The 25882-nt window shown below is 38.1% G+C and overlaps 1 protein-coding gene across 9 annotated transcripts in view; it reads left to right on the top strand.

Moving 5' to 3' along the window:
• RAPGEF6 (Rap guanine nucleotide exchange factor 6) overlaps nucleotides 1–25882 on the top strand; it is a 250714-nt gene that overhangs the window by 119064 nt on the left and 105768 nt on the right. For all 9 annotated transcript variants that reach the window (XM_089909271.1, XM_089909272.1, XM_089909274.1 and 6 more), the window contains exons 7-11: nucleotides 331–462; nucleotides 17762–17939; nucleotides 19981–20117; nucleotides 22765–22923; nucleotides 23508–23660. In XM_089909271.1, the coding sequence (XP_089765397.1) occupies nucleotides 331–462; nucleotides 17762–17939; nucleotides 19981–20117; nucleotides 22765–22923; nucleotides 23508–23660 (759 nt within the window). The remainder of the gene's footprint in view (nucleotides 1–330; nucleotides 463–17761; nucleotides 17940–19980; nucleotides 20118–22764; nucleotides 22924–23507; nucleotides 23661–25882) is intronic.

The raw sequence follows: 25882 nt of genomic DNA, 5'->3' as shown, positions 1-25882 counted from the left end.
CGAGCATTCCTACCTTTTACGGTAGCAACAGCTGATATTTTTATTTGAGGAAAGGCCAGTTTTTTCCTCTGAAATACCATTACTCATGGTAATGTCTTTTGAAAACTGCTAAGTGGGCTTCCACTGTAGGCTTGCCTAACAGTCAGAATGCTGATTTGGTTCTTAGCACTTTCTAAGATTTTTCCCAAGAATGGAGAATTTAGATGAGAAATTAGGTTGCACAGAAATGTACATAAAACAAAATGTTGTTGCAGAAGTTACAGTGTGTCAAGAACTCTTTAAAGGTAATGCTTGATATTTAGATTATCTTAAATTATTTTTCTTTTTCAGCTTCCAGCCGATCTTACCAAGATGCACATTGCAGACAACCCTCATCCACAGGTGACTCATGTGTCTTCTAGTCAGTCTGGTTGTAGCATTGCCAGTGACTCTGGGAGCAGCAGTTTATCAGATATCTATCAGGTAATACGTTAGGAGTTTGTTTGCTGTGCATATGGCTTTTTTAATTCTGCCGAATACCTTGTGCTTGTGCCTTAGGTGGTCATGTATCTTTTAACTAGGGTGTGAAATTCTGACATAAGGTCTTTGAGAAAAATATGCTTTGTTTACTGTGTCAAATTTACAAGCCTAATGAAAGAGGTGATCTATCTTTTGAGAGTGATTAAGTATGGTCCAGCAGTGCATGAATATAGTGTTCTTTTTAATTTCTTTTATCCAAGTGAATCTATATTAATATATAATATTTGCGTTAGAAAATGGTTCTTGAAACAACTGAACTTAAATTTATAAAAAGGCAATTTTTACTATATTCAGTAGTTGATTAGTTAAGTCCTCTATAAGTAAAGTCATGAAGAAGATTAGACTTGCCTTTGTATTGTAAAGACTTAAATTTTCCAGTAGCCACATTTAAAAATTAAAAGGAAACAGGTAAAATTAATTTTAATAATATATTTTATTTAGCACAGTATATTCAAATATTATTTCAACATGTAATCAGTGTTTAAAAATTATGAATGAGTTATTTTTTCATACTAAGTCTTCAAAAGGCAAAGTTTAATATTAACTTACGGCACACCTCAATTCAGACAAGACACATTTTTCGAGTGCCACATACGGCTAGTGGCTACCATAGAGCACTGATTTGTTGTAATAGAATCATTGTTGTCTGAGGAAAACAGTTTAGATTGTGGTTCTGTTGAGTTGCATGGATTTAGCTGTTTTATGAAAATCAGCGTTCCTCTGTTAAGGGAAGTTTGCAGGCAGGTGCAAAATGGAAAAAAGCCTCCATTTTTGGTTTATGTGAGGCTTTTTTCCACAAAGATTGTTGCTGTGGACATGCCATCTAAATCCCCCTGTTTGGCATTTTATAGTAGAGAGAACAAGGAATTCTTCTTCACCATTTTATAGTAGATAGAACAGGGAGTTTTTAAAAAGTAAAGTTAAAAACAGTGCAGTGGTCCTGGGGTCACCTACTGTGTTCATGGATTTGTTGGGCTTCATGCATTCTACCCCTCCGCAAAAGAAGTATCTTGTGGATTAAGTTAGAGTTGTTGCATACCTAAAAGTCAAAGTACAGCTGTGCTTCTCTGGACTCTGTGTTTTTCCTAGGGAAGAACACTAAGGAAGATTGACCCTGGATTAATTTTTTAAAGTTCAGGGATGTGGCTTTAGATTTTTCTTTAGATTTTTCTCAAGATAAGTGGGAATGTCTGGACCTTTCAAAGAGAGACAGTAAAGCAGAGATGTAATGTTGATGAACTATAGTACCTGAACTCACTAGTATATCCATCTCTAAGCCAGATGTGATCACCTTTTTGGAGCAAGGAGCAGAGCCCCCGATGGTTGTGAGAAAAGGGACAAGAGGATAGTGCAGGGATTGAGGTTCAAGGTCACTTGGAAAGGCCGTGCTTTACACTGAACTAATAGATGGGCTGTACACAGTGGGGTCCTGATTCTTTGGCAAGATCCTGGAGGAGCGTCTGAAGAATTGTGCTTATATTAGCATCCAAAGGATGTTCACCTACTGTATGACCCACCTGAAGCTGGGGCTCGAGCCTACCTGCTGGTATGGTTGGAGGTCTTCTCCTGTAGGACCATGACCATGTATGTGGCTGCCCTGCGCCAACCTTTTGTATGTTTTCCTTCCTCAGTAGCACTTTCCACAGTTCATTCTACCTTTTAAGAGATTCATTTTAACATAACATAACATGTGGACAGGTATCCTTGCCAGCTTTCCTGCACATCAGAAAAGTCCCTTCATTACAAAATAAACAAGATACCTTTTCATACCCCCAGAAACCTGAAGGTTACCATTGGCCCTCCTCCCCTGACCATGATAATTCACTGTTAAGTCATATCAGCTCTGCTTCCTATGTCATTGTGTTTGTGTGTTTGTATGTATATGTTTGATGCTGAGATGTAATTTACAAATAATAAAATTTACCCTTTTTAGCGTAGCTTACATGAAGACATAGAATATTTCTATCACCTCAAAAAGGGCTTTGTATGCTCCTTTTTAGTCAGTTCCTTCTCCTTATCCCCAGCTGCTGGCAGCCACCAATCTGTTTTCTGCCCTTTTGGTTTTACGTTTTCCAGAAGGTCACATAAATGAAAACATATAGTTAAAAGATGATGCTGTGAAATGCGTCAACTAACGAACAAGATAAATAAGTTTTAATGAATTTAGGGAGAGTAAACAGATGAGCAAAAACAACGAAATTCAAGAACCAAAACAGAAATTCAGAAATTTCAAGGAGAAAACTATTATAATACTAAAGTCAAATATGCAAAAATGTAATATAAACTCTTTTAAGTGCAGCCAAAGAAGGTAAAAGTCCCCAAACTCAGACTTTGGTTAAGCCTAGGACACTAGCCAAAGGATATAAACAGAATAAAGGTTAAAACAAAACAAATATACAAAGATAAAAACAGAAGGAAAAGAAATCAGAATCTTAAAGTAAGTAAATACATACGTATTTGTCTTATACTATATACATGGAATGTATATATGAATTCAAGACGTGTTACCAAATAGTAACAGTTTTTCTGCTGATGGTAGGATTGTGGGTAGTTTTTATTATGTTCCTTCGGCTTGTCTTATGTTTTTCTCAATGGACATTATTATTTCTACATTTAAAAAATTTTAAAGAGGACATAAATAGAGTGTATAGTTAAGAATAAAAGTTGAATAAAATTGTGGGAAAGGATTAAAGGAATTATTACTAGAGGGTAAAAGGAATATGAACAGAATAATAATAGACTGATAAACTATATCTCCTATAATATAGAATTTCTAGACCTACAATTTAAAAAATTAAAAAAAACCAAAAACTATGGATAAGGTAAATAATACCAACTAAATTATGTGTGTGTATCCAATTGGGTCCTCAGGACTAAAAGAGAAGAAAAGAGCATAGAGTTAAATATCAATACTGGACCTTCAGTCTCTCTCTTAACCTCAGGCCTCCTTTTAGTACTTGTGAAAGCTGTGAATACACTCTTTGGTTAACAGATGTTTGGTCCACACCAAAAGGTCCTTGGTATTTGATCTTGTCCCAGACCATTTGGCATGGACCAAATATGCTCATGGACATTTTGGACAGGACCAAGCATCTTTCAAGACACCTTTTAGTTACAGATGTACGTTGCCAGTGTATATACCTTGACCAGCAACATTTGAAATAGTTTTCCTGGTTATCCAAATTTCAACATTTGAGAGGTTTTAAAAGTGAATACCTAACCCAGTCATGGCCTATAACAGTATAAGCAGAGCCTTACAAAATATGCGAGTACATTTAACCCTTGAACAAAATAGGTTTGAACTGCATGGGTCCACTTATACATGGATTTTTTTCCCCAATAAATACATACTACAGTACTACACGTACAGAACCGCATGTACAGAGGGCTGACTGTAAAGTTATATGTGGATTTTCAGCTGTGGGGGGGAAGGGGGTTGGTGTCACTAACACCAATGGTTTTCAAGGGTGAAATGTATTTTTAATTTGGAGGATTGGAGGGGAAAGAGAAGAGAGACATACTAACAGCAGTTTGTAACAGGAATATTGTTTACAGTACCATTTTATATGGCCAAATGTATGACTATGCTCCTATGTATTTCCTTCTTGAGAGCTTTCATGTGTTCTGGTTTAAAAGTAAAAGCTCTTGGATCTCAAAGAAAGTTCAAAATAAAGCATTTATCACAGGTTAGAAAAAATGCAAGTAATTGTTTCAGTATGAATATGTTTCTAATCAGATTAGCTTAAAATTTAGCTAAGAGTATGCATTAAGATGTTAGAATGTTCTTGGATAGAATATTTTATGTATCTTCAAAGAATACTCAAGAGAAATAAGGAGGGTTGCTTTCTGGATTCCTTTTCCAAGAGCTGGAGGATTGTAAAATGTAAAATGTTAATTATTGAACCTAAAGCAGTTGTCTTGTCATTAACTTATTTTTAAATAACCTGAGGTACCCATTCATCCCCCACCTATCTTTTTTGGTTTCTATATAGGAAGTAAATGTGATCCTAAAAATCCCACTTCATGGAAGCATAATTCCTTAACTCAGAGCTCTACTGCCAATCTCTCCAAAACTCTGGTGCCATGTTTCCACCTGCATGTTCTTTTGATACTTCAACTAGCTTTTTGCCCTGCTACATGTTTTCTTCCACTTGTCTTTAATATTTCTGTTAAGAATATCATGTCTCCTAGTCAAAGTCTCAGTTATCTTTGCCTATTTCCATTTTTTAAACTTCTCCTTTCATTACAAGAAGAATGACTTTCCTTCTCTTTAAAAATCTTCAGTGCTTCACCATTATCTAATTTACACTCTTCATTTCAAATTTATATTCAAATTCCAAGCCTTTCATTTCTAACCATAGTCTGCAAATCTGGTTTTATATTCCACTGTTTCCCACTTAACACATTCTAGATTCTGGTCCATGACAAATACAAATGCTATTCCCTGAACGTGTTTGTCTTTTCCTAGCCCTATTTTGGTAATGCTGTTCTTCCTGCAGCTCCACCTGGATGACATTTTCGTATTGCCTCTCACATGTTGGGACCTACAGCAGTTTTTCTGTGGCTCTTATCACTTTTTTTCACTCTGCTTTTTAGTGTGGTTACTTTTAAACTTGATCTTTTTCTTCATCATGGTAAATTTGTAGTGTGCAGAGTTTGTTTCTTCCTTTTGTTATCTCACACTGAGTTAAGCACAGTGTTGGCACTTAGAAAGCAATCTAGAATTTTTTTTAGTTGAATTACACTTGAAAGTAGAAATCAGTATTTCCAGGGAAAATGCAGAGGATCACTGCTAACTAATTGATGATCCAGAGCAACGGAGGCATTACTTTGACCTAGAGATAATGGAATGGGCCAGCCTGGACAGCATTATTGTGAAGGATTAATTTCACAGGGTTCTTGCCCTGACTAGAAAGACAGAGAGGAAACATAAGGACTAAGTGATCCATGAAAAAGGTTGAATGAAATATTAAAAATGGGAATTCAGAAAAGATAAGCGCTGAAAGTCTAAGATTCTGGCTTAATATTTGCTCTAAATTTGAGAATGTGGCTTCTATAAGCTTGTATAACTTCTTATTCTAACCTGTAGTTCCCCTCATCATACCTCCATGTTTATGTAGATGCAAACAGGAAAAGGAAATCCGCTGGTGGTTTATTTGGAGAAGGCCAAGTCAACAGAAAATCACCTCAGACTGTCTGCCTCACCAAATTATATTTACACATATACACAGAGACACATTCATACTGTGGGAACAAGAAAAATGCAAGAAGTTTAATACCTGTCTTGTTAGCCCTTTCACCAACATACTTTTGTTTTTTTCTGGGCTTAATCCATTTATCATAATATTTCTGAGGGTCTGCTGTATTCCAACTGCTGGGTTAAAATAGTTGAAAGGCCAGGGCTCCGATCTTTTTCGAACTCTACCTTAATGAATGTGGCATATCTTTTGACCTACTTTTTTCTAACAACTTTGATATTATGTGAGTCTCTGAGCCTCTGTTCAATTTTCTTTTTGGCTTTTTTCCTCTCTTTCCTTCAGTTTGGGTAGTTTTTATTGCCCTTCTTCAAGTTTACTCTTCTTGCAGTTTACCTTTCTTTATTGGTATTTCCCATTTTACCCTTAATTATGTTAGTACTTTCTTTTGAATCCTTGAATTTGCTTATAATAAATGTCAGAAATTCATGTCTCCTAATTTCATCATTCCTGCATCTCTTTATATTGATTGATTTTTCTCCTGATTATGGGTCACATTTCCATGTTCTTCATCTGTCTAGTAATTTTATATTGTATGCTGGATATTGTGGATACTACATTTAAAAAAAATCTTATCTAGTTATTAAAGAAACATTTTTCCTAGGAACTGCATCCTCAGCAGCATCATATAGTGACTACCAGTCCTGGTGGTCCTCATATCTACCTTTACCTTAAAAACCTGGCTTGCCTTTGTTTAGTCAAGGATTTATATATATATTTTTAAATTTATTTTATTTATTTATGGCTGCATTGGGTCTTCGTTGCTGCTTGCAAGCTTTCTCTAGTTGCAGCAAGTGGGGACTACTCTTATTCGCAGTGCAGAGATCCCCACTGTGGTGGCTTCTCCTGTTGTGGAGCACAGGCTCTAGGCGCATGGGCTTCAGTAGGTGTGGCACATGGGCTCAGTAGTTGTGGCTCTCGGGCTCTAGATCACAGGCTCAGTAGTTGTGGTGCATGGGCTTAGTTGCTACGCGACATGTGGGTTCTTCCCGGACCAGGGCTGGAAGCTGTGTGCCCTGCATTGGCAGGCGGATTCTTAACCACTGCACCACCAGGGAAGCCCTGGTCAAGGATTTAGACCTTGGACTCTATGTAGCACATTTTGTACACTTTTTTAAAAATTACAAAATCCTTTGTAATTTTTTAGCATGTTTCTGGCCACTCTTTCATATATCTTTTTTTTTACATCTTTATTGGAGTATAATTGCTTTACAATGGTGTGTTAGTTTCTGCTTTATAACAAAGTGAATCAATTATACATATACATATGTTCCCATATCTCCTCCCTCTTGCGTCTCCCTCCCTCCTACCCTCCCTTTCCCACCCATCCAGGTGGTCACAAAGCACCGAGCTGATCTCCCTGTGCTATGCGGCTGCTTCCCACTAGCTATCTATTTTACGTTTGGTGGTGTATATATGTCCACAGCACTCTCTCACTTTGGCACAGCTTACCCTTCCCCCTCCCCATATCCTCAAGTCCATTCTCTAGTAGGCCTGTGTCTTTATTCCCATCTTACCCCTAGGTTCTTCATGACATTTTTTTTTTTCTTAGATTCCATATATATGTGTTAGCATATGGTATTTGTCTTTCTCTTTCTGACTAACTTCACTCTGTATGACAGACTGTAGGTCCATCCACCTCACTCCAAATAACTCAATTTCGTTTCTTTTTATGGCTGAATAATATTCCATTGTATATATGTGCCACATCTTCTTTGTCCATTCATCTGATGATGGACAGTTAGGTTGTTTCCATCTCCTGGCTATTGTAAATAGAGCTGAAATGAACATTTTGGAACATGACTCTTTTTGAATTATGGTTTTCTCAGGGTATATGCCCAGTAGTGGGATTGCTGGGTCATATGGTAGTTCTATTTGTAGTTTTTTGAGGAACCTCTATACTGTTCTCCATAGTGGCTGTACCAATTCACATTCCCACCAGCAGTGCAAGAGTGTTCCCTTTTCTCCACACCCTCTCAAGCATTTATTATTTCTAAATTTTTTGATGATGGCCATTCTGACTGGTGTGAGATGATATCTCATTGTAGTTTTGATTTGCATTTCTCTAATGATTAATGATGTTGAGCATTCCTTCATGTGTTTGTTGGCAGTCTGTATATCTTCTTTGGAGAAATGTCTCTTTAGGTGTTCTGCCCACTTTTGGATTGGGTTGTTTGCTTTTTTGTTATTGAGCTGCATGAGCTGCTTGTAAATTTTGGAGATTAATCCTTAGTCCCTTGCTTCATTTGCAAATATTTTCTCCCATTCTAAGGGTACTAATTTGGTCTTGTTTATGGTTTCCTTTGCTGTGCAAAAGCTTTTATGTTTCATTAGGTCCTATTTGTTTATTTTTGTTTTAATTTCCATTTCTCTAGGAGGTGGGTCAAAAAGGATCTTGCTGTGATTAATGTCACAGAGAGTTCTGCCTATGTTTTCCTCTAAGAGTTTGATAGTTTCTGGCCTTACATTTAGGTCCTTAATCCATTTTGAGCTTATTTTTGTGTATGGTGTTAGGGATTGTTCTAATCTCATACTTTTACATGTACCTGTCCATTTTTCCCAGCACCACTTATTGAAGAGGCTGTCCTTTCTCCACTGTACATTCCTGCTTCCTTTATCAAACATAAGGTGACCATATGTGCGTGGGTTTATCTCTGGGCTTTCTATCCTGTTCCACTGATCTATCTTTCTGTTTTTGTGCCAGTACCATACTGTCTTGATTACTGTAGCTTTGTAGTATAGTCTGAAGTCAGGGACCCTGATTCCTCCAGCTCCATTTTTTGTTCTCAAGATTACTTTGGCTATTCGGGATCTTTAATCTTTCCATACAAATTGTGAAATATTTTGTTCAGGTTCTGTGAAAAATGCCAGTGGTAGTTTGACAGGGATTGCATTGAATCTGTAGATTGCTTTGGGTAGTAGAGTCATTTTCACAATGTTGATTCTTCCAATCCAAGAACATGATATATCTCTCCATCTATTTGTATCATCTTTAATTTCTTTCATCAGTGTCTTATAATTTTCTGCATACAGGTCTTTTGTCTCCTTAGGTAGGTTTATTCTTAGATATTTTATTCTTTTTGTTGCAGTGGTAAATGGGTGTGTTTTCTTGATTTCACTTTCAGATTTTTCATCATTAGTGTATAGGAATGCCAGAGATTTCTGTGCATTAATTTTGTATCCTGCTACTTTACCAAATTCATTGATTAGCTCTAGTAGTTTTCTGGTAGCATCTTTAGGATTCTCTATGTATAGTATCATGTCATCAGCAAACAGTGACAGCTTTACTTCTTCTTTTCTGATTTGGATTCCTTTTATTTCCCTTTCTTCTCTGATAGCTGTGGCTAAAACTTCTAAAACTATGTTGAATAAGAGTGGTGAGAGTGGGCAACCTTGTCTTGTTCCTGATCTTAGTAGAAATGGTTTCAGTTTTTCACCATTGAGGATGATGTCGGCTGTGGGTCTGTTATATATGGCCTTTATTATGTTGAGGAAAGATCCTATGCCTACTTTCAGAAGGCTTTTTATCATAAATGCGTGTTGAATTTTGTCGAAAGCTTTCTCTGCGTCTATTGAGATGATCATATGGTTTTTCTCCTTCAGTTTGCTAATATGGTGTATCACGTTGATTGATTTGCGTATATTGAAGAATCCTTGCATTCCTGGGATAAACCCCACTTATCATGGTGTATGATCCTTTTAATGTGCTGTTGGATTCTGTTTGCTAGTACTTTGTTGAGGATTTCTGCATCTATGTTCATCAGTGATATTGCCCTGTAGTTTTCTTTCTTCGTGACATCCTTGTCTGATTTTGGTATCAGGGTGATGGTGGCCTTGTAGAATGAGTTTGGGAGTGTTCCTCCCTTTGCTATATTTTGGAAGAGTTTGAGAAGGGTAGGTGTTAGCTCTTCTCTAAATGTTTGATAGAATTGGCCTGTGAAGTCATCTTGTCCTGGGCTTTTGTTTGTTGGAAGATTTTTAATCACAGTGTCAATTTCAGTGCCTGTGACTGGTCTGTTCATATTTTCTATTTCTTCCTGATTCAGTCTTGGCAGGTTCTGCATTTCTAAGAATTTGTCCATTTCTTCCAGGTTGTCCATTTTATTGGCATAGAGTTGCTTGTAGTAATCTCTCATGATCTTTTGCATTTCTGCAGTCTCAGTTGTTACTTCTCCTTTTTCATTTCTAATTCTATTGATTTGAGTCCTCTCCCTTTTTTTTTCTTGTTGAGTCTGGCTAATGGTTTATCAATTTTGTTTATCTTCTCAAAGAACCAGGTTTTAGTTTTATTGATCTTTGCTATTGTTTCCTTCATTTCTTCCTCATTTATTTCTGATCTGATCTTTATGATTTCTTTCCTTCTGCTACCTTTGGGGATTTTTTGTTCTTCTTTCTCTAATTGCTTTAGGTGCAAGGTTAGGTTGTTTATTTGAGATGTTTCCTGTTTCTTAAGGTAGGACTGTATTGCTATAAACTTCCCTATTAGAACTGCTTTTGCTGCATCCCATACGTTTTGGGTCGTCGTGTCTCCATTGTCATTTGTTTCTAGGTATTTTTTGATTTCCTCTTTGATTTCTTCAGTGATCATCTTGTTATTAAGTAGTGTATTGTTCAGCCTCCATGTGTTTGTATTTTTTACAGATCTTTTCCTGTGATTGATATCTAATCTCATAGTGTTGTGGTCGGAAAAGATAGTTGATACAATTTCAATTTTCTTAAATTTACCAAGGCTTGATTTGTGATGTTCCATGAGCACTTGAGAAAAACGTGTATTCTGTTGTTTTTGGATGGCATGTCCTATAAATATCAATTAAGTCCATCTTTTTTAATGTATCATTTAAAGCTTGTGTTTCCTTATTTTTTTCATTTTGGACGATCTGTACATTGGTGAAAGTGGGGTGTTAAAGTCCCCTACTCTGAATCTGTTGCTGTCAGTTTCCCCTTTTATGGCTGTTAGTATTTGGCTTATGTATTGAGGTGCTCCTATGTTGGGTGCATAAATATTTACAAATGTTATATCTTCTTCTTGGATCGATCCTTTGATCATTATGTAGTGGCCTTCTTTGTCTCTTCTAATTGTCTTTATTTTAAAGTCTATTTTGTCTGACATGAGAATTGCTACTCCAGCTTTCTTTTGGTTTCCATTTGCATGGAATATCTTTTTCCATCCCCTTACTTTCAGTCTGTATGTGTCTCTAGGTCTGAAGTGGGTCTCTTGTAGACAGCATATATACGGGTCTTGTTTTTGTATCCATTCAGCCAGTCTGTGTCTTTTGGTGGGAGCATTTAATCCATTTACATTTATGGTAATTATCGATATGTATGTTCCTATTCCCATTTTCTTAATTGTTTTGGGTTTGTTATTGTAGGTCTTTTCCTTCTCTTGTGTTTCTTGCCTAGAGAAGTTCCTTTAGCATTTGTTGTAAAGCTGGTTTTATGGTGCTGAACTCTCTCAGCTTTTGCTTGTCTGTAAAGGTTTTAATTTCTCCATCAAATCTGAATGAGATTCTTGCTGGGTAGAGTAATCTTGGTTGCAGGTTTTTCTCCTTCATCACTTTAAATATGTCCTGCTACTCCCTTCTGGCTTGCAGATTTTCTGCTGAAAGATTAGGTGTTAACCTTATGGGGATTCCCTTGTGTGTTATTTGTTGTTTTTCCCTTGCTGCTTTTAATATGTTTTCTTTGTATTTAATTTTTGACAGTTTGATTAATATGTGTCTTGGCATGTTTCTCCTTGGATTTATCCTGTATGGGACTCTCTGTGCCTCCTGGACTTAATTAACTATTTCCTTTCCCATATTAGGGAAGTTTTCAACTATAATCTCTTCAAATATTTTGTCAGTCCCTTTCTTTTATTCTTCTTCTTCTGGAACCCCTATAATTCGAACGTTGGTGCATTTAATGTTGTCCCAGATGTCTCTGAGACTGTCCTCAGTTCTTTTCATTCTTTTTTCTTTATTGTGCTCTGCAGTAGTTATTTCCACTATTTTATCTTCCAGGTCACTTATCCGTTCTTCTGCCTCAGTTATTCTGCTATTGATTCCATCTAGAATATTTTTAATTTCATTTATTGTGTTGTTCATCGTTGCTTGTTTCATCTTTAGTTCTTCTAGGTCCTTGTTAAATGTTTCTTGCATTTTCTCTGTTTCCAAGATTTTGGGTCACCTTTACTGTCATTATTCTGAATTCTTTTTCAGGTAGAGTGCCCATTTCCTCTTCATTTGTTAGGTCTGGTGGGTTTTTATCTTGCTCCTTCATCTGCTTTGTGTTTTTCTGTGCTCTGATTTTGCTTATCTTACTCTGTTTGGGTTCTCCTTTTTGCAGGCTGCAGGTTCTTAGTTCCCGTTGTTTTTGGTGTCTGTCCCCAGTGGCAAAAGTTGGTTCAGTGGGTTGTGTAGGCTTCCTGGTGGAGGGGACTAGTGCCTGTTTTCTGGTGGTTGAGGCTAGATCTTGTTTTTCTGGTGGGCAGGTCCACATCTGGTGGTGTGCTTTGGGGTGTCTGCTGCCTTATTACGATTTTAGGCAGCCTCTCTGCTAATGGGTGGGGTTGTGTTCCTGTCTTGCTAGTTGTTTGGCATAGGGTGTCCAGGACTGTAGCTTGCTGGTGGTTGAGATGGAGTACTCTGGGAGAGCTTTCTCCATTTGACATTACTTGGAGCCGGGAAGTCTCTGGTGGACCAATGTCCTGAACTCGGCTCTCCTACCTCAGAGGCACAGCCCTGACACCTGGCTGGAGCACCAAGAGCCTTTCATCCACACGGCTCAGAATAAAAGGGAGAAAAAGTAGAAAGGAAGGAAGGAAGGAAGGAGAATAAAGTAAGATAAAATAAAATAAAGTTATTAAAATAAAAAATAATTATTAAGAAAAAAGTTTTTTTAAAAAAAAAAACATGGACGGATAGAACCCTTGGACAAATGGTGAAAGCAAAGCTATACAGACAAAATCTCACAGAGAAGCATACAGATACACACTCGCAAAAAGAGGAAAAGGGGAAAAAATAATAAATCTTGATCTCAAAGTCCACCTCCTCAATTTGGGATGATTCGTTGTCTATTCATGTATTGCACCCATAGATGCAGGGTACATCAATTTGATTGTGGAGATTTAATCCGCTGCTTCTGAGGCTGCTGGGAGAGATTTCCCGTTCTCTTTTTTGTTCGCACAGCTCCCGGGGCTCAGCTTTTGATTTGGCCCCGCCTCTGCGTGTAGGTTGCCGGAGGCTGTCTGTTCTTCGCTCAGACAAGACGGGGTTAAAGGAGCTGGTGACTCGGGGCCTCTGGCTCACTCAGGCCGGGGGGAGGGAGGGCTACGGATGCGGGGCGAGCCTGCAGCGGCAGAGGCTGGCGTGACGTTGCAGCAGCCTGAGGCGTGCCGTGCGTTCTCCCGGGGAAGTTGTCCCTGGATCACGGGACCCAGGCAGTGGCGGGCTGCACAGGCTCCCCGGAATGGAGGTGTGGATAGTGACCTGTGCTCGCACACAGGCTTCTTGGTGGCGGCAGCAGCAGCCTTAGCATCTCCTGCCCATCTCTGGGGTCTGCGCTGTTAGCCGCAGCTCGCACCCGTCTCTGGAGCTCCTTTAAGCAGCACTCTTAATCCCGTCTCCTCGCGCACCGGGAAACAAAGAGGGAAGAAAAAGTCTCTTGCCTCTTCGGCAGGTCCAGACTTTTCCCGGACTCCCTCCTGGCTAGCCGTGGTGCACTAATCCCCTGCAGGCTGTGTTCACACCGCCAACCCCAGTCCTCTCCCTGCGCTCCAACCGGAGCCCGAGCCTCAGCTCCAGCCCCACCCGCCCCGGCGGGTGAGCAGACAAACCTCTCGGGCTGGTGAGTGCCGGTCGGCACCGATCCTCTGTGCGGGAATCTCTCCGCTTTGCCCTCCGCACCCCTGTTGCTGTGCTCTCCTCCCTGGCTCCGAAGCTTCCCCCCTCCACCACCCGCAGTCTCCGCCCACGAAGGGGCTTCCTAATGTGTGGAAACCTTTCCTCCTTCACAGCTGCCTCCCACTGGTGCAGGCCCTGTCCCTATTCTTTTGTCTCTGTTTATTCTTTTTTCTTTTGCCCTACCCAGGTACGTGGGGAGTTTCTTGCCTTTTGGGAAGTCTGAGGTCGTCTGCCAGCGTTCAGTAGGTGTTTTGTAGGAGTTGTTCCACGTGTAGATGTATTTCTAGTGTATCTGTGGGGAGGAAGGTGATCTCTGCGTCTTACTCTTCCGACATCTTCCTCCGACTGAGACTCTTTCATATTTTTATTTATTTTTTTTAAAGCTGTACATATTTTAAATTTATTTATTTATTTATTTTAGGCTGCATTGGGTCTTCATTGCTGTGCGCAGGCTTTCTCTAGTTGCAGTGAGCGGGGACTACTCTTCGTTGCGGTGTGCAGGCTTCTCATTGTGGTGGCGTCTCTTGTTGCAGAGCACGGGCTCTAGGTGCGCGGGCTTCAGTAGTTGTGGTACATAGTCTCAGTACTTATGGCTTGCGGGCTCTAGAGCGCAGGCTCAGTAGTTGTGGCGCATAGGCTTAGCTGTTCCACAGCATGTGGGATCTTCCCGGACTAGAGCTCGAACCTGTGTCCCCTGCTTTGGCAGGCAGATTCTTAGCCACTGCGCCACCAGGGAAGTCCCTATATTTTTATTCTTCATTCTTATTTTACCACCTTATCCCTTTTGTAGACTCTTAACATTTTAGCAGTTGAGTATGTTCTCTTTACTAATTTTATTCATCCTTTTTCTTTTATCCTACTTTGAAAAAAGTACAGGTAAAAGAGGACAATGGTAAGAAGAGATTATATTCTTTCCTTTGCAGATGGCCTTAGAAAGTTCCTAAAAGAGTTCTTTTAATAGTCATCTCCCAGTCACTACCCATGATTTTCATTCTACCTAAAGAGTTATTTTCTTAAAATATCTTCACTTTTCGTGCAGATGACAGTAAGCCTTCCCTATTATCCACATAACTGAATTGCGTCTTGCCTTTTTTGAAAAAAATTTTATTGCAGTATAGTTGCTTTACAATGTTGTGTTAGTTTCTACTGTACAGCAAAGTGAATCAGCTATGCATATATATATATCCCCTCTTTTTTGGATTTCCTTCCCATTTAGGTCACCACAGAGCACTGATTAGAGTTCCCTGTGCTATACAGTAGGTTCTCATAGTTATCTATTTTATACATAGTATCAGTAGTGTATATATGTCAATCCCAGTCTCCCAATTCATCCCACCCCCACCCCCCTTTGCATCTTGCCTTTTTTTTTTTTTTTTTTTTTTTTGTGGTACATGGGCCTCTCACTGTTGTGGCCTCTCCCGTTGCGGAGCACAGGCTCCAGACGCACAGGCTCAGCGGCCATGGCTCACGGGCCCAGCTGCTCTGTGGCATGTGGGATCTTCCCGGACCGGGGCACAAATCTGTGTCCCCTGCATCGGCAGGCAGACTCTCAACCACTGCGCCACTAGGGAAGCCCTTGCCTTTTGTTATGTTGTGAGTTATCCTTTTTTTTAATCAGACATAATCTAAAAGATAAGAATGAGACTAGGTTGAAATAGTCTTGGTCAGGGGATGAAAACCTGAGATTGAGATGAGGACAGGGTAGTTTAAAAACTCAGATTTAAGGTAGATTGTCCTTAAAATTTGATAAAAGAGAAAAAGGCTGTTATTCCAGAGGTGAGCATCTATATTCTGAAAAATTAACTTGTGTAAAAAATATTACTTCAGTGTTTTTTAACACTCATTTCTTAGATTAAAATCAGTGTTTGTAGATAAATTGGGTTTTGGAAAAGTCGTTTTAGTATCTACACATTTAAATTAAAACTACTTATCTTTGAAAAGAGATTGTAACTTTTTAACAAGTTTTTAGTTACAAAGGTATATTATTCAGAAATGCACTCTGCTTAAACCCTAAAGTTTCATACCCAAAATGTAACTCAGGAGAGCATGCTGGTCATAAGATAGGATTGCCCCTATAAGAGCCTTAAGAGCCAGTTTATCTAATCTTAAAGATTTCAAGTTGGGTGTTTAATCTAGTTTGTTAACTATTGATTAAAGCTCTTACTTAAAGCTGTGCAGAAGTCCAAAAGAAGTATAGAACCTGGTCTTACATAACAAATCAGAACTCTTTCAGTTGCAGGTATCAGAGCCTTAACTTGAATTAACTAAAGCCAGAACAGATAAGTTATTGACCCCCAGAGAAAGCAGAGGCAGCTCTGGCCTCAAGGAACCTGGATGCTTGCAAGTGTGTCTGCCCCTGTTTGCCTGTCTCTCTAGTCCTTTGACTCCTTGTTGCTTGATTGCTCTTCCTCCCTCTCTCTCTGTGACACGTTCTGTCACAGGTCATCTTTGTTGCACATGCTGTGCTTTTTCCATCTCTTTCCTGCATGATATGTTTTTGTTTTTTTTGCTTTGCTGCTCTGCGTCTGTCTGTCTCGATCTCTTTCTGTGTCTGCTGTCTTGTTCAATGTCCTTCCTCCGCATTCCCCTGCCCTTTTCTCTGCCAGTTGATTCCATTTTCTCCCACCACAGAAAGGCATTCCCATGTGGCTGTAGGCTGTTCTGCCTCACATTCTTCCAGTTCATCAACCAGAGGAGAAAGGATGCTCTGCCCTCCAGCTCCAGTTATAAAAATCCAGAGGAAAGGACTTTCTCCCTTAGCTTCCCTAGCCAGGAACAGGGCACTGTTTCCCTTTGAAATCTCTGGGTTAAGTGGGAGATGAACATCAACTCCCTAAAAGAAGGAAGAACCTCTTCTGGGCAGACAAAATAGTAAATGTTCAACACAGGAGATGAGACTTAAATATTTGAATGAAGGTTCCATAGTTTTCAATAATCCTCATGTATGAGTGCTTATTTATTATGAAATTTCTGTACATTCTACTCATTTTTTTCCGTATCTGCTTTAGTATTCATGCTTTTTCATTTATTATAATATGAATCAACTGAGTATAATATTTAGAAATATTGCCTAATAATCCACTTCAGGACAATTTGATTTTGTCCTGAAGTACAAAAAGTAAAAAATACAAAGTACAAAAAGTAAATAAATTATTTTATTTTATTTGTTTTCTATGAGTAACATTTAAATTCATAGTTTTTTAAAAATCTGCTAGTTCTTTTACAACTATCTGAGACTAGTATGTTTGCAAAGTTCAGGTTGTCAGTATAAGTTTATTTTTTTAAGATTGCTTAGAGCAGTGGTCCCCAACCTTTTTGGCACCAGGGACTGATTTCTTAGAAGACAGTTTTTCCACAGACAGGGGTGGGGGGGTTGGGGATGGATCAGATGGTAATGCGAGCGATGGGGAGCGATGGGGGGTAGCAGCTCACCTCCTGCTGTACAGCCTGGTTCCTAACAGGCCACAGACCAGAAGCCATCTGCGGCTGGGGGGTTGGGGACCCCTGGTAGAGTAACCTTGGCTCTTCTTTGCTTACTGTTAGATTCAACAATAAGGTATTGGAAAGAGAGAAGTATTTGTTCAATCCTTCACAGTTGTTGAATTTTAGCACTTTTCAGTACTGCTGTTTTATACTTCTGTTCTTAATTTACATGACTGTCTACCCTACTAGATTCTAAACCTAGTGCTGAAAGAATAATACCTTATTTATAACACCCAGCATATACTAACAAGGTACTCCTAAAATGATTGTTGGTAAACTGTCTTTCTCTTTCTTGCACTTTATATTTTAGGAAATGTACTTTTAAGAAACACAGGTGTTTGTTGGAAAGCAGGTGTTAATACATTTAGTGATGTTTGAGTCTCTTGACCATTTTATACATACTGGCTCAGATTTGTCAATTTAGATGTCACACTGAAATGATGACTTGTATTTTAGGCAGAGAGAAACGTTTTATAAATAAGTAGCATTTTGTTTTTGATAGAGCATACGGTGTTGCCTAATTCTTGATAATATTTGGTGGGAGGGGTAGTTTTGCTTCATTCAGATTGTGACATATAATTTTTATAACATGAAATGGTAAGTGATCAAGATTTCTTTCTGTAGGCTACGGAAAGTGAGGTAGGAGATGTAGATTTAACACGTCTTCCAGAAGGACCTGTTGATTCTGAAGATGAAGAAGAGGAAGATGAAGAGATTGATCGAACAGATCCACTGCAGGGGCGAGATCTTGTTCGAGAATGTCTTGAAAAAGAACCTGCAGACAAAACTGATGATGACATTGGTAAGAAATACATCTGTTCACAATAGGAATTTTATAGTTCAATTTATATATGGATACCTATTGGTGCATAACAAATTACCCCCAACAAGGTTTTGTGGGTCAAGAATTCAGGAGCAGCCTACCTGAGTCGTTCTGGCTCATTGTCTCTCATGAGGTTGTAGTCAGAATGTGGCAGGGGTTACAGTCACTGGGCTAAGCTGGAGGATCTACTTCCAAGGTGGCTGCTCACATGGCTTTTGGCATAGAACCTCAGTTCCTCTCCACACGGGCTTCTCCAGAGGTTGTTTAAATGTCCTCACCACATGGCAGTTGGTTTCCCCCAAAGCCAGTAATTCAGGGGAGAATAAGGCAGATGCCATAGTATCTTTTATGATCTGGCCTCAGGAATGATACATCATTGCTTCTTCCCAATTCTGTTTGTCATACAGAGCAACCCTCATGCAGTATGGGAGAGGACTGCACGAGGACGTGAATATCAAGAGGCAAGAATTGTTTAGGGCCGTCTTTGAGGCTAGCTGCCCCAATATTAGAGCTTGTTTTGGAGGTTCTAGCAGTGGAACGCAGCTGTTCATATATCCGTAAGCGAAGGACAGTACTCCTTTCTCAGGGAAGGTTCTCCTCTATCGGGACAGGTTGTCCTCTTTGACCAAGTGTACAGCTTCAGGACGGATGCATGTGTGGAGTGGTGAAGGGAGGAAGGGGACACCTGCCTAGACAGCCGGATCAGCTGAATCAACCCTGGCCATCATTAGGGTGATGGATGTTGCAGCCAGATAGTCCTCACATTCTGGCTGCCCCAATTCATAAAACAATAGCTTTGATTGCGGTAAAGTGATTTCCCCCTCCATGTCCATAAGACATGTAAAACACAGTGCGTCAGTGTTCAATGTCTATGAATTCAAAAAAATTTCAAATGTTATCAAAAATCATAGTTTTGCCTGTAGCTTGAAAAAATATGTGTATATTTCTTGATTCAAATTTTATGAATTTTCCTTTAATTTCTTATAGAACTACTTACTGTACATTGGAGGTTGAGTAATACTAAAGATGCTAATGTTATCTTTAAGGACAGAGATTACTTAGTGTTGTTATATATTATGATTCAATTAAGATTTTATCCTAGATTTCCCTTTTATAAGAGTCATACTGCTGTGATTCAAGTCAGAAGATACTGCTACTAATAATTATAATCTATGGGAGTAAAGATCAATACATTTGAGCATTCCTTGCCATGCTAATAACATATAATATAGTTATGCAACCTACAGTTGAGACTCATGTTGTGAATGCTATCTGGACAGCAACTGTAAGTGCATTTTTAGTGATAAAGAATTGTACACTATGCTGTTTTCACAAGGCTTTCTTAAAAATTGAAATATGATTAACTTCCAGTTATCTGTAGATAGATAGCACCTTATAGTTTCTTCTGTTTCAGCCTTAGCTGACTGCTTAAATGTTTTTTCCTTTATCTTTATTGCTCCTGTATCTATACCAGGGAATGGCCTGAGGCAGGTATTCAAACATTTGTTGGTTAAATTAAAGAGCGTTACCTTGTAGTTGCTTTGACAAATCTTAAACTAGTATTCACATTTGTTGTCCCTAATTTAATTACTTACTGACATTTATTAATAACTGTTTAAAAACTCTAGCCCAGAAAGAAACAGACAAAAGCCTTTTACACTAATCTGTTAGATCAAAGGACATCACTAAATGTAACCACCATGGAATAGCATCTCCTGCTAGGAAAATTAGCTAAACTCTCCAGCCTCGTCTGAATCTGTGTAGTTTCCTGGTTCTCTCTGGAGGTTGTGAATTCTGGTGTCTTCCATTATGCCTGTATTTTCATGTGAGTCTGAATATATCTGTTAACCAAATAACTGAATTTTTTTAAGCAACAGTCATCTTGTATCTTGGTTTCTCTAGTTTAGCAGCATGAATTCCTAAGTTGATTAGAGAATTGGGTATTGGATTCTGGATTTTATTGTATCTTTAAACTGTAGTCCTTGATGGTCACCAAACTAGAATTTCTGTTTTTTAACAGAACAGTTACTGGAGTTTATGCACCAGCTTCCTGCTTTTGCAAACATGACCATGTCTGTAAGGAGAGAACTCTGCTCAGTGATGATTTTTGAAGTGGTGGAGCAGGCTGGAGCTATTATTCTTGAAGATGGGCAAGAGGTAGGTTAGCAAATAGATGTTACACATTACTTGGTTATAGCAGCTAATTTTTAGAATAATTTTATTTTCATAAACTTGTGTAGATCTTGACTTTTAAAATTTATACAGTTTTTTAAATGACTGCTGAGTTTGGGATAGTTATAATTTCTGAAAAGATAAGTTTTGTATTGTTTTTGCTTTATTTTGTCTTAATTTTGATTTCCTGGCAGTGGACCTTGCACAGAATAGATGTTCAGTAATTAATATTCATTGGACCAAATTTGTTTTTACTTCTCAAATTAAATTATAAGATTTTTAAAAAGTTTTCTTAATTATTCTTTGTTTGGTTTTTATTAATTTATTCTTTTTCTTATTAGTCATCCATTTTATACACATCAGTGTATACATCTCAGTAATTATTGTTATATTAGTATATTTATAACATTATTATTAAAATGTTTTTCAAGTATGTAATCTCCTTATCCCTTTTTCATATTATACATTTTTTTTTAAATGAAGGAAATGTATTGGTACCTGTGCCTCCTAGTAGACTGTTGTCAGTTGAGGCATTTATGTGGCAATTCTATTTTCAAAAATGCTTGGATGGCAACTTGCAGATGGGCAGAGGGAGGATTCAGAGGAATTGAAAAGTGTTACTGCTGTTAGGTAGCACTTCACTGGTTTTCTTATCGAACTGATAAAAATTAATGGTGAAATGTCAGTCAGTGCACATTGTCATATACTGCTAGTAGGAATATAAACAGTATTTCTGGAAAATCATTTAGAAATTTTTAACATGGGCTTCAAAGTATTAACAGCCTCTAACCCATTATTCCCCTTTTTAATGTCTCTCCTCCAGACACAATATAAAACTCAAAGAGTTATGCCAAAAGATATTCATTGCAGAATATGTATAATAGTAAAAATTGGAAATGACCAAAATATATCCCCCGCGAAAAAACAGTGGTTAACTAAATTATTATATAGCCACAGGTTATAATATTATATAGGTTTTCAAGTTATTTTAAAATTTGATAGATATCTTTGAGGGCAGGGGCCTTAGCTCTAGCTTTGTCTACATGCTTTCTCCCTGTATCCTAGAAATCGTTTGGCATATAGGATATACTAAAAAAAAGTTTGATGAACAAATGAGTATAGTATTAAATTTTTTTAAAAGGACAGGATAGCCTAAATAGTTCAACAATATGAAATAATATAAACATGGGAGAAAAATACTAAACTTTTGATGACAACTGTATAAATAGTGGGGTTTTGAATAACTTTACTTTTCCACAAATTTTGTCTTCTTTTAATATTCCACGGTTCTGTCAGCAAAAATTTGTTGTGTGCCTACTTTGTGCTAGGTACACAGTGAGAATAGTGGTGGAAAACCCCAATACAGCCCCTGTCCTCAAGTAATTTGTGTAATCCACAAATTCCACAATGAATGTATTTTATATTTGAAATAACTAAAAATTAAAAAAAAACAGTTTTGAAAAAATATTTCTTGTTGCCAGTGATTCTCCTTCAGAACTGATAATCCAGATTTCCCTTAAATCACATTAAAACTGATTCACATTAAAATTGAAAGTTTAGGCTAATAAAAGGGATACCACATGAGAACAAGTAGTCTTTCACTGATATACAATAGGCCTTAGAATATGTCTCCTTAGAGCATTAAATACTTTGGTATAAATTGAGAGCAGTATTTTCTTAACATTAGGAGAAATTTTCAGTATTTTTTAAGATATGCCTTAAAATTCAGGCTTTTAATAGTTTTTCTGAATTAATCACTAGCTCCCTTTTTTTTTCTTTCTTTCTTTTGAATGTTTGCTATGTGCCAGACACTATTCTAATCACTTGGTTTGTATTAAACTCATTTTTAATGGACACAAAAGTCCTGTGATAGGTAATGTTGTTATGCCCATTTTAGCAGTAAAGAAACTGAAGCCTAGGAGGTTAAATAACTTGCCCAGAGTCACTCAGCTAGTCAGTGGCAGATTCTGGATTCAAATTCCAAGAGCTGTTGGTCTTTTTTTTTTTTGTATTAATGGGACTGTGCCATTTGTAGCCTTTTATTTTTTTATTATTTTATTTTATTTAATTTTTGGCTGCATTGGGTCTTCGTTGCTGCACGTGGGCTTTCTCTAGTTGCAGTGAGGAGGGCTGCTCTTCGTTGCAGTGCACAGGCGTCTCATTGCGGTGGCTTCTCTTGTTGCGGAGCACAGGGTCTAGGCGTGGGGGCTTCAGTAGTTGTGGCTCACGGGCTCTAGAGCACAGGCTCAGTAATTGTGGTGCACGGGCTTAGTTGCTCCACAGCATGTGGGATCTTCCCGGACTAGGGCTTGAACCCATAGTCCCCTGCATTAGCACGCGGATTCTTAGCCACTGCGCCACCAGGGAAGCCCAGAGCTGGTGGTCTTAACCATAACAGTTACTGAGAGTCCCCGATTTCATTTGGTGACTAAAAGAAGAAAGAGTAAAATAAACTTTAGTGGTTGGCTTAACAGGAATAGGGTGTTACTGACAGAGTATTTAGTAATATAATCAGATCTTCTTTTTTCTTTTTTAAATTATACGAGTTCTATATATTGATTGATTATTTTTCAAAGTTAACATGTAACCCTCTTTTCCCAAAGATTCTTAAAGCCTATATTTTTCTCTATAGCTTGACTCATGGTATGTTATTTTAAACGGCACTGTAGAAATTAGTCATCCAGATGGAAAAGTTGAAAATCTCTTTATGGGAAATAGTTTTGGAATTACACCCACTCTGGATAAGCAGTACACTCATGGAGTTGTTAGGACTAAAGTAGACGATTGTCAGGTAAGCTTATGTCTGCTTGTGTACTCTTGTTTCTTGATTTTAAATGGCTGAGCTTTTTTTTCCTTCCCCAAAATAAAATAGCTTGATTTGAGAATTGGGGGTTTGAAAAGCTCACAGTTAATAAAGGAAACTAGATTTTATATCGGACTCAAATATTTGTGGAATTGAACAAACTATACATATTTTAAAAGAGAATATATCTAATAAATGTTGATTTGTTAAATTTCTATCTGGTATTAGCCAGCTCAGTCTCTTTTTTGTTTTTTTTCAATAGAGGAAGAAATAGGAACTTCTGAGTTGTTTGTTTCTAACTTACTCCTGCTTCATGTTTTCTTTGCATAGTGTCAGTTTTGAGAGAAGTAGATGCTCACTTCTCCTTTTAGAGCAGAATTCAAATGGATTTAATTTCTTTGGTCTTTTTGTGCATGAATTGTTTATTTTATCTTGATTTTTGTTAAGGAATGAAGGGATGAAATAAAGAACTTACGCCACTTGAGTTCTCACCTTTGTGCTCTGCCTTGGTGCATAGTGATATATTTATGTATTATAGGTTCATTAATTGTCCCCATGTTGTTCTCGGACAGTTTGTCTGCATAGCCCAGCAGGATTATTGGAGAATTTTAAATCATGTGGAAAAAAATACCCATAAAGTTGAGGAAGAAGGAGAAATTGTTATGGTACATGAGCACCGTGAACTAGATCGCAGTGGAACCAGGAAAGGACACATTGTAATCAAGGTGGGTATTTTTTACTTATTTTTCTTGTTATTGATAGAATAAAGCTTTCATCTTGCTTAAAAGGTTTTGAACCACTTTTTGAGTAGTGCAAGATAATTCATTAACTTTGGGATCTAGTGTAAATAAATGTGTTAATTCTTTTGACTTTTTCTAAGTTGGTTTTTACACATTTTATTGAGGAAGGGTAACATTGCCATTTAATATCAGTATGGAAGGGTATTATTTAGAATATACCAGTCAAAATTTTCCTTCTCAAATTTATTGTATTATCCGTTGATAATGGGAATTAATTTCATCAAAGACAGCAATATTTAGAAACAAAACAGAAATTGAAAGGACCAACCATAAATGTATAAAGAATCCTAAATGAGTGCTTACTAGATCTCTGTGGCATTGAAATAGACATTAACTTCTCTGAACCTCAATTTTCATATCTGAAAATGGGGATGCTATGGCAGGGCTTTATTAGGGCTAAATGTGGCAAATCAAAAGCCTTAGCATGCTATAGTATTACTACCCGTATTGTTTTCCCTTCTCTAATTCCTTCTCTCCCCTATTCCTTGCCCCCTTGCCTTCCACTCTCCCATCTCCCTGTCTCTTTTATGACATGTAGATGTAAAATAGAGCAATTCTAGTTGCAAGAGAGGAAGTAAATGCATGACCTTTTTTTCTTTTCAAGTAAGTCTTGGTTGCAAAATAAGTACATGTGTTATTTTTCATTATAAGTGCAGAAGCTTTATTTAACAATAAGAGGGACTGGTGTCAGATAAGATATTTCTCAGGAGTCAGGCTATTCCTCAACACTGTCTTTTTCTTTTCCTAAGTTGATAGGCGTAAGCTTTCTATGTAGAAAAAAATGAGTATATATGTGGACTGCCATAGACTATCTTTTTATGAAGGCTCATGGTGAGCCTTATATTTTTATAATTTCTTTTTTCTTTTTACAAATTTATTTATTTTTGGCTGCATTGGGTCTTTGTTGGCTTTTCTCTAGTTGCGGCGAGCAGGGGCTACTCTTTGTTGCGGTGCGCAGGCTTCTCATTGCGGTGGCTTCTCTTGTTGTGGAGCACAGGCTCTAGGTGCACGGGCTTCAGTAGTTGTGGCACGCAGGCTCAGTAGTTGTGGCTTGCAGGTTCTAGAGTGCAGGCTCAGTAGTTGTGGCGCACGGGCTTAGTTGCTCCGCAGCATGTGGGATCTTCCTGGACCAGGGCTCAAACCCATGTTTCCTACATTGGCAGGCGGATTCTTAACCACTGCGCCACCAGGGAAGCCCTGTAATTTCAAACTTACAGAAGAGTTGCAAGAACAGTACAGAGAACACCCTGACTCAGCTTCCCCAAATGTTAACATTTCACTGCATTTTCTCCATTATCATCAGTCTTTTTCAACCGTTGGAGAGCAGTCTGCAAATGTGATGCCTCCTCACTCCTAAATGTTTCATTGTGTATATCCTAAAAGCAAGAACAGTCTCCTATATAAACACCATAGAAACCTTCAAGTTAGGAAATGTACATTGATAAAGTAAAACCATTCAGTCCACAGACGCTATTTAGATTTTCACCAACTATCCCAACAATGGCTCTTTTTTCCTTTTTGGTTCAGAATCTCATCCAGGCACACAGTTGCGTTTAGTTGTCATGTCACTTAAGTCTACGCCAGGAACAGTCTTTCCCTATTCACGTTCTCAGCAGTTTTAAAGAATACAGCCCTTACAGTCTGTACTATGACCCTCAGACAAGATCTATCCTGTGTTGCCTCATGCCCAGACTACAGTCATGCTTTCCAGGCAGGAATTCCACAGAAATAATGTTGTGCTTTTCTCAGTGCATCATTTCAGGGATCATACAATGTCAACCTATCTCACCACCAGTGAAGTTAACCTTAATCACCTGGTCCTCTTGGTGTCTGTCAAGTTTCTTCACTTAAAGCCACCATTTTACCCTTTGTAATTGATGAGCATTTGGAGCATTGATGTTCTGGGATAGTGTCAGTATGTCTTACAAACCTCTATCCACCAGTCTTTACTTCGATTGACTACTCCTGCCTGTAATGGTGATTTTCTATTTCCATTATTTCTTCTACATTTATTGTCATTCTACTGTAAGAATGAGCATTTTCCCCCTCTTTAATTATATTGTTATGGTCTCATGTATTGTATTCCCTTACCATCAGTGTTGTTCTGATCGTCAGATTGTCCCAGATTTGGCCAGTGGGACCCTCTT

Source organism: Delphinapterus leucas, chromosome 3 (assembly GCF_059928025.1).
Source record: "Delphinapterus leucas isolate spDelLeu-1000000601 "Yukka" chromosome 3, BTC_Dleu_Yukka2, whole genome shotgun sequence".
NCBI classification, from domain to species: Eukaryota; Metazoa; Chordata; class Mammalia; order Artiodactyla; family Monodontidae; genus Delphinapterus; species Delphinapterus leucas.
The sequence above is the reverse complement of the archived record's forward strand: the minus strand, read 5'-3'. Positions and strand labels throughout refer to the sequence as shown.